This window comes from Muscardinus avellanarius (genome assembly GCF_963383645.1).
Source record: "Muscardinus avellanarius genome assembly, chromosome: 6".
In the NCBI taxonomy this organism is placed as follows: domain Eukaryota; kingdom Metazoa; phylum Chordata; class Mammalia; order Rodentia; family Gliridae; genus Muscardinus; species Muscardinus avellanarius.
The window spans coordinates 66,317,661-66,327,064 of record NC_137791.1 but is presented as its reverse complement, the minus strand read 5'-3'; the positions used below and the strand labels follow the sequence as shown (position 1 = coordinate 66,327,064).

Sequence of the window (9,404 nt, the reverse complement as noted above, 5' to 3'; positions counted from 1 at the left end):
AACTCACGATCTGCAGGGTCCTTGGCTAATGTGACAGAAAAGAATTTCAGCACGTGCCAGTTAGAGACATGGACAGAGGTTCATTTGGGGAAAATGGAAGGAAATACACATTCAAGAGAGAATGCGGGCCACCTCAAGATGAGAAGGGCATTTTGGGGAGTTCAGGGTTCTCCTCTTATAGGGGACTTTTGTGAGGGGTGGGCTAGAGAAGGTATGTGATGATGAGCTCAGTCCTGTAGTCCAAAGGCGGTTTATAGTGGGCAGGTGGTCTGTTCAACCTTAGGGTGGATGAGCTCAGTCCGGTAGTCCCGAGGCGCTTCCTGCTGGTCTGGTGGTCTGGTCAGCCTGAGGGTGGATGATCTTGGGTTAATTGGGGTCCTCATTAGCTGATTGATGGATAAGCTGGTATATCCTAAATTATAGGCTTTCTCAGAAATATTGTTAACTGTAGGATCTAGGGATCTACAGGTTTCCTAGGAATTTTGGGGAGAATCAGGCCTAGGAAAGAGAACTGGCTTGTGTATTAGAGGCTGAAGCACTTCAGCTCCAGGTTCTTATATTAAAGTTATATTTTACTTTCCCCTTCCGGTCTGTCTCCTTTCTACCTACGTATTTCTTCTATCCTACATCAGTCTGGAACCTGGGATCTTCCTGTCTTTCTCCCACATAGTGAGTACTGGAATTATAGGCCACTACACCTGGCTAGAAACTTTTTAAGGTTGGGGTTTACTAAAGGAAAGACACTGCAGGATCTAAAACATGTGTGGCATGTCAATGCATGTGACTGTACCATCTGGGCTCAATTGGAACTTAACTAGAAGAGAAACAAACTTCTTTTTATTATAGTGTTACTGAGTCCTGGTTTTTGCCCCGATTTGCCAAATCAAATAATTGGGACAAGCCTTTGGAAAGGAAAAAGAAATTTATTAATTGCTAGAAAATCATAGAAACCAGTGCCTGCTAGCATTAGGAACAAGCCTTGGATTCTCTCAAAGGAATCAAGTTCTTTTTAAGTTAGTTCTATATATGCAGGTCAGGATTATGCTGATGCTTTATCAGAAGGTGAAATGGTTTCTTGAGAAGAAACACGGCGTTTCCTTACTGGATTCTTGTCTGCGGTGAGCGAAGAATGACACCCGCAGACGGCAGGAAGAGGAGCAAGAAGTTTATTGGAAACAGCAGGGAATAGGGAAAAGTGCCAGAACACCCGTAAGGGCTGTTGTGACTCTGGTGCCCAGCATCTGCCTTCAGGACAATACTTGAGGGTAGTCCAAGCCAATGCCTTCAGTTGCAAGCTGTTTTCTCCCAAAGTCCATGCAATCTGCCAGAAAATAAGTCCACGTCACCCCTAGGGGCCCTGGTTGGCCTTGATGTCCAGTGGAGGCCTTCAGGTCACTACCTGAGTGTAGCCTGGGCCAAGTGCCTTCATTACACCCCACCTTCTCTCAAAGCCAACGGGACCTGCAAGAGAGAAAAGCTCCCCAAAGGGGAGGGGTTCCCAGAGTGGGTAACCGTCCTGGTGACTGGTCTAGGGGTTTATATATCTCTGTAAGTCCTCTGTTACTTGGAGTCTGGGAGGCAGTTCCTAAAATTTGCATAGGGTATTTGCATGTCCTTGAGGGGTCTCCTTCTTTAAGTAGAGGTGTCAGACTTCAGACTTGCTTCAGGGATGTCTCCTGGGTTTGTTGATTAGTAAACAAATGGTTTTGTGAAGCTTTGGTCATTCTTATCTCTGAACCTTGGAAGGGCTGGTCTCTTTTTAGGAGCCTTGGAAGAAATTAAGTTTTTCTACGGAGGCCTCTTTTCTATCTGTCTACTTCTTTTTCTACTACTTCTTTTTCTACCTCCTCAAAGGGATGTGAAAGGTTCGAGTGGCCCCTGCCCCACAGGGGGCAGGGCCGGAAGCTAGGAGGTGGAGCTCTGCTATTTGAGAGGGGACCATGCCTCTCGATGAGAGTTCAGAGGGGAGCCCGATAGAGAGACGGAGAGACACACTCTCCCCACCAGCCCCCGCGTGCATGCGGGGGCTGGAGGCCAATCTCCCACGAATAAAGACATCCGTAATACCGATTATGGATCTCCGCGTGTATCTGTGCACCAGTGGGACCCGCAACATCTTTCAGGATGTAATTCATGTTTAAGTCTTCTTTGAGTCAGTTCTTATTCAGATCCACAGGCCAGGGTCATGCTGCTGCTGGTGTATTTATCAGAAGGGGCACAGTTCATGGTTAAGCTAGTTCTTATTCAGATACAAACGTGCCAGTTGCTCTTCTGTCAATAAACAGATAAGGAATTAGAACAAGGTATTTGCTAACTGTGGGTGAAGTGGGAGAACTAAAAAAAAAAAAAAAAAAGGTGAGCTTTGAAATAGGCTTTTAGCTGCCAGATCAGAAGCAGGTACCTCCATTACAATAGGAGGCAGTGATGCCAATTGAAGCAATGCACCCACCTCTAACTGGGGGCCCCTGAAGGTTTGCATCTCTTAGAGATGGCTCTCAAAGCTCCAGGAAACAGTGTTTGGGTGAGAGACTTACATCTCCAAGGGTAGAGAAAGAATTTGTAGTTGCAAACTTTATAAATTGCTCTGAGAGGAGTTAAGGGGCGTATCTTTCTAATACCACGTTTTCCCTTTAACAAATAGTAAATTATCCTAGCTTTGAGCTTTTCCCCCCAGGCATCTCAAAGGAGTCTGGGATCATTCCACATAAAAGGGCTTAAGCTTCTGGGAGCGACACAAGAGTATGATCAAATGTTAGTGCAGAGGTTTAGTCTAAGAATTTTGCAGTTTTCAGGACAATGGTGTTAAAATTTGATTCACCTGGCTTTTTAATATGGTCAAAGCTTTACAATGTCTGAGTGTGAGCTGCACCCCAGAAACAGTGGATTATGTACTTTAAGTTACAAACTTGCCACATTAATACATTCACACACACACACACACACACACACACACACACACACACACACACACACACACTCTCCAGATTCCAAACTTCTTTGGACAACTTGGGTTCCCAATCTGGCTCCTGTTGGTCCTCCGTTCCTGTTAGTCTGTATGCCATTTCACATCTAGTTTGTTCCATGATGGGTTTCCAGGGGCCACACCCGGGAAACCTTGGGAAATTTGGCAATCGCGGCGAACAACTTGGTAAAAACTGAATCGTCTAGCCGGGTGTGGTGACACATGCTTGTAATCCCACATTTGGGAGGCTGAGACCGGAGGACTGAGGTTCGCGGACAGCCTCATGTACTTGGTGACGCCCTCCGCAACTTAGTGAGACCCTGTTTCAAAATAAAGAATAAAAATAGGGCAGGGGATGTAGCACAGAGGTCAAATGCCTCTGGGTTCCATCCCCAGACCCGCAAAAACAAAAAACAAAAAAACCCCACCAAAACCCAACAACAACAACAAAAAAAAACCCGGAATCGCCTGAAGATATGTGGATTGTACGCTCCTTTTCCACCTCTTCCCGTCATCTCGAACTGTTCCAGATATGGTTAAAACACACGTCGTTCTGTAATGCCTTCCTGTGGTTAAAAGGCAAGGCATCAGACTTCCCTATAATCCCTGTCCTCTTAAACCCTCGGTCCTGCTCCAGTTCCTCATTTCCCGCGCCGCTCTTTCCGCGTCCCCCTCTGGCCGCCTCCACTGCGCCTGCGCAGCGCGGAAACTCACCGCGGAAAGCGCTACTGAGTCGGCACGGCGTTTGCTTTGCGACATGGCCGTAAAGCGTCGCCACGTACCGGCACGTCACGGAGCGCGGGTCGCCGTTCCCGGCCCCGGCGCTGGGGTGGCCTGCGGCTCCGGCGCTTGTGGGTGTCCGGATCGCTCTGGGGGAAGCGCAGGACAGTTCTTGGGGAGGGCGCCGGGTCTCCGTGTGTTTACAGATAGACGTGGTCACGCCCTTGGGGGAGCGGACGGGTGCCGGGTCCTAGTGCTGCCGGCCCCGCGCGGGCGGTGGGCGGGCGGAGGCCGAGGCCGGGCCGCTGCCGGCTCCGCGAAGCCGCCGCGGGCGCTGATGGCCGGGCGCCCCCCGGGGAAGGCGCTGGCCGCGGTGTCGCTCTCGGTGGCCTTGGCCTCCGTCGCTGTCAGGTGCTCAGGCTGCGGCAGCCTCCCGGCTTACAGGTATTCCCCCTCTGCCGGCGCCAGTCCCGAGACCGTGGGTTGTGGGTGGGAACCAGCTTCGCTTCCGAAGGATTCTGTAGGCTTTGCTTGTTCCCGATTTATATAGCCGTATACAAAACTTTAAAGGGCTTCAAATGTATTAGTTGCCTTTTGAGGAGTAGTGCTGGGACCGTTCTTGAACTCTGACTCTCGTGTGTGTGTGTGTGTGTGTGTGTGTGTGTGTGTGTGTGTGAGAGAGAGAGAGAGAGAGAGAGAGAGAGAGAGAGACACAAGACAGACAGACAGACAGACAGACCAGACAGACAGACTGACTGACTAGGGATCGAACCCAGGGGAACTACAACTTCAGCCTTGTTTTATTTTGAAACAGGGTCTCGCTAGGGTATTGAGCGTCTCACTGTTTGCTGAGGCTTTCCTGGAACCTGCAATCCTCTTGTCTCAGCCTCCCAAAGACGGGTTCCAGGTGTGCACTACCCCCCCCCCCCAGCTTGACCTCTGATTTTGAAATTTTGTCCTTCATAAGTCAGCAACATTAGCTCTTGGTTGAGGTGCTGTTGTCTCGTGTCATTTTTCGCTTCCAGTATATATTTAATAGAATATAATGGACACTGGCCATGTTTTTATTAATGTAAGCAATAGGCATTGATTTCTATCCATAGGAGTGCTGATTGATTATTGACTTTTCCCCCTTCCTTTTAATGGTACTAGAAAGTGATCCCATGGGCATTCTACCTCTGAGCTACACCCCAGTCCTTTTTTTTTTTTTTTTCCCTTTTAATTCTTAAACAGGGTCTTGCCTGGCTTTTGAGTTGGTCTTAAAGCTGTGATCCTCCTGCTTCAGCCTGTGTTAGCTTGCTCAGTGACTATTGGCTTTTTGTATTAGGTTGCCCGGATTGGAAGTTTTCATTTGGGAGCCTGTGAGCAGGTACCTGGTGTGTGCAGACTGGGAGCCCCTCTTTGCCTCAGACCTTTTACAGTAGTGTTGGAGTAGCCTTGTCTGTTGAGTATAGTTTCCTCAACTTAATTTACTAGTGTGATTTGTAAAGTTATTAACCCTAAATTTCTGCTCTGTTTTTTAACACCAGTACCCACAATAGGGGTCCTAGCTGCCTCCCCTCTTTCTTAGATTTTTGACTTCATTTTGAGAGCAAACAACAATTACCCATTTTAGTTTCCAGGGTGAGGAGAGAGGAGGTACTTCCCATGGTTATTGCCCTACTGCTCACTTAATGAATTTTGTTCCTACTTTGAGCTTGGAACCTCTCAGAGCTCCTGTCATAGGAATGGTGTCTTCCTTCACCATATTGCATATTCCTAAATATAACTGTTCTACTCTGGTTGATTCCATCTACTTTCCGTCTTCCTGAAATTAGTTAAAAATCCCTTATTTACTAGTGGTGTTCCTTTCTTCTGCCACTGTGGATTTGGTTTTGTATACACCTGTATCTTCTTTTAGTGGAGTTTGAGGAGGAAAGGAATAAATAAATGTGCTCCTCCTTCTCCTACCTCCCCTTCCTCCTTCTTCTGGATTGAACCCAGAGGCATTTTATGTTGAGCTACCTCACCTGGCCTTTTTTTTTTTTTTTTTTTTTTTTTTTTTTTAAACAGGGCCTCACTAAGTTGCTGAGGCTGGCCTCAAACTTGTCATTCTCCTGTTTCATCCAACCAAGTATTGAGATTACAAGCATGTGTGACCATGCCCAACACTAATGCTATTTTTGTTGTCATCAGAACAATGGAAAGTTATTTGGTAGTTATCCTTCATTTTTATGATCTGGCAACACTAGGTAAGATTACTTACTGGCTCATAGGAAAAAACCAAAAGTTAAGCCAACAAGTATATGTCAAATTACTCATTTCTAATACTTCAAAGCATCCTGAGAGAGACAAAAAAAGTATTAAGAATTTTACTGTTCATTAGTAATTGGGAAAAATCCAGAAAATGACAGTTTTACAGTTAGTTTTTTGATTTGGCTAGAAAGTTTTAAATGTCTGTTACTGCTGGGCATGGTGGCGCACACTTGTAATCCCAGCATTCAGGAACCTGAGACCGGAGGATCACGGTTAGTGGACAGCCTCAGCTACTTAGTGAGGCCTTCTGCAATTTAGTGAGACCCTGTTTCAAAATAAAGAATTAAAAATAGGATGCCGGGCATGGTGGCGCACGCTTGTAATCCCCGCGCTTGGGAGGCAGACAGGAGGATCGCGCAGGTTCAAAGCCAGCCGCGCTGGCTTAAGAGACCCTGTTTCCACGTAAAAAAGTATAAAAATAGGTCTGGGAGTGTAGCCTGTGGGAGTGTAGCCGGAGGTAGAAGGGCTTCCAGGAACCCCAGTACCACCAAAAAAAAAAAAAAAAAATAGGGCAGGGGTTGTAGCTCAGAGGTTGAATGACTCCGGATTCCATCCCCATACCTGCAAAAAAAAAAAAAAAAAAAAAAAAAAAGTTTGTTATTAAGAAAATGAATAATCACTTTTTCAAATTTCCAAGCCGAATCTACCAGTGACATAAATTTGTAGAGAAAGTTGTATATTTTGTTTCTATCACATAAATATGTATGAGCTAAAAATAAAATAGAGATATGAAGTATAGTTTTTAAAGCCTGAAATTCAGCTGGGTGTGGTGGCACACACCTGTAATCCCAGTACAGGTGTGTACTTAAGAGGCTGAGACAGGAGGATTGCAGTTTTTAGGAAAAGTAGTGCGACACTCAGAAACATGGCAAGACCCTGTTTCAAAACAAAAATAAAATTGGAATTGGGGTATAGCTTGGGGTATAGTTTGGAGGTAGAATGCCTTTTAGGTTCAATCCTTATACTTCCTTCCCCCCAAAACACACACATAGAGGCCTGAAATTCTGAGCCAGTTTGTGTGGATTTGGATTCTGATCATATTCTTGTGGTACTGTGAATAAAATCCAGAGTCTTTCTACCCACAGCCCTATTTTTTATTCTTTAGTTTGAAACAGGAGCTCACTAAGTTTTGGAGAGCCTTGATTAGCTGAGGCTGGCTTTGAACTTGTGATCCTTCTGTCTCCGCCTCCCAAATACTGGGGTTACAAATGTGTGGCACTGTGCCCAGCTAAATATTCTTATTTCTAAAAGAAGGATAGTAGTACCTAAACAGTGTTACGTGAGGATCGAATGAGTTAATGATACTTCAGTGCTTAGAACAATGTCTTGCATATTGCAAATTATATTTTAGTTGAAAGAACCTTGTCAGCATTGCATTTCTTTAAGTTTGCCAGTCTTAGGAGCTCCTTCCTTCCTTCCTTCCTTCCTTCCTTCCTTCCTTCCTTCCTTCCTTCTTTTTGTGACACTGGGGGTTGAACCTAGAGGCGTTCTACCTCCGAGATAAACCCCCAGTCCAATTTTATTTCTTATTTGGAAATAGGGTCTCACTAAGTTGTGGAGGGCCACACTAAGTTGTCGAGGCTGGCTTCCAACCTGTGACCCTCCTGTCTTTGCTCTCTAAGATGAAAGTTTATCAGCTTCTTGATTCCCATTCATTAAGTACATATCTTGTACCTATTAAGTAATGCAATAAAGAAAGGTCCGGGCTGTGTTTGTATATTTGATAAATATTCTTGTGATACCATTCACTGTGTCACATTAAACAGCATATATAAATAGCATTAGCACTTATCTATGTGGTAAGATTCATAGTTTGAATTTTTTCTGCTTTTCTCACAAAATTTGGAAAAGTAAACAATCAGGTACGTATGTTTTCTTTTGTCAGAGTAGGGAACAGTGTGGAATCCCACATACCTAACCTTGCTAAATCAGGGAACAGAGGACTTGAAGGTACTTAGAAAACATTTTTGATACCTGATTGAGAGAATAGAACAAGATCAGTGTTTACTGTAGACATTTTTTTTTTAACTTGCCCTACTCCCAAACCATGAAACATAACTCATTTTATAACAGAATTCAGTTAAGAGATCAGGGATCCATACATTATATTTTGCTTTTATAAACACATGAAAATCTGAATTTGATAAATACACATTTTTCACATGTATATACACATGAAAAATGTGTATTTATCAAATATATATATCAAATATATATCATATAAATATAAATATATATCATATATATATATATATATTTATGGAGTATGGGTTTAGGATGAGCAAGGAAGATCTATTTTCAGAGAAGTCATTATTTAGATTTCCAAAACTGGCAGCTAAAGCAAGCAAGTCATCATAACAGGAATATAATGAGTGAATCTACTGTTGTTAATAAAGTTAGTCAGATGTCAAATAGTGTACTTCATTATATAGTAGGAGAATACCATCTCTCTCAGGATGTGAACTTTTTTATTGGTTAGACTTTCCCTGAATTTTTGGTGTTTGACAATACCTCTCATGCAGAGGGTATGCAAAGTGAAATGACATTTTTTTCAAAGTCTTTACATTGGATGAAAGAGACAGTTTGCATTGAACATAGATCTCTAGACACACGAGAACAGTAAAGAATGAAACCAATTAAAAATCAAGTGGAAGACAGTTCGACAGTTTCTTATATAACTAAACATATTGTATGATTCAGCAGCACATTCTTTTGCTGTTTATCCAAGTGAATTGAAAACTTACATTAACACAGACACTCATACACAGGTGTTTTTAGTATCTCTCTTCATATTTCCCCAAACTTAGAAGGTATCAAGATGCTCTTCTGTAGGGAAATGGAAAAAATTATGGTATATCCAGAAAATGGAGTGTTATGTAGTGCTAAAAGGAAATGAACTTTCAAGCCATGAAAGGTGGTGGAGGAACCTTGCATGAATATTGTTAATTTAAAGAAACCAATCTTGAAAAAGCTTGATGATTCCAACTGTATGACAATTTTTTTTTTTTGGTGTGGTGTTGGGGATTAAACCAGGGATGTTTCACCCCAGACCTACATCCCCAGCACTTTATTTGTTTTTTGTTTTAAAGCAGGGTCTCAGGTTCTTGAGAGTCTCACTGTGAAGCAGAGGCTGTTATCGAACATGCAGTCTTGTTTAAGCCTCCCAAGTACTGGGATTATAAGCATGTGCCACTATGCCCAACTGTATGACAATTTTGAGGGCAAGCCATGGAGACAATAAATCAGGTGTAGGGAAAGGTATGGATGAATTAGGGTAGCACAGAGGGTTTCTTTGTTTTTCTGAATTACTGATGCTTCATTTGTAGTACTAGGGATTGAACCCAGGGGTGTTCAGCCTTTGAGCTCTACACCCCAGTCCATTTTGTTTTTTATTTTGAAACAGGGTCTCACTAAATTGGCTGAGGTT

General features: G+C 43.6%; 1 protein-coding gene across 1 annotated transcript in view; it reads left to right on the top strand.

The window, feature by feature from the left end:
- Window positions 1–4,019: 4,019 nt before the first annotated feature.
- NUDT9 (nudix hydrolase 9) overlaps window positions 4,020–9,404 on the top strand; it is a gene marked incomplete at both ends in the record, with an annotated part of 32,554 nt that continues 27,169 nt past the window's right edge. The window contains one exon of the mRNA XM_080697841.1: window positions 4,020–4,126. Within this exon, the coding sequence (XP_080553967.1) occupies window positions 4,020–4,126 (107 nt within the window). The remainder of the gene's footprint in view (window positions 4,127–9,404) is intronic.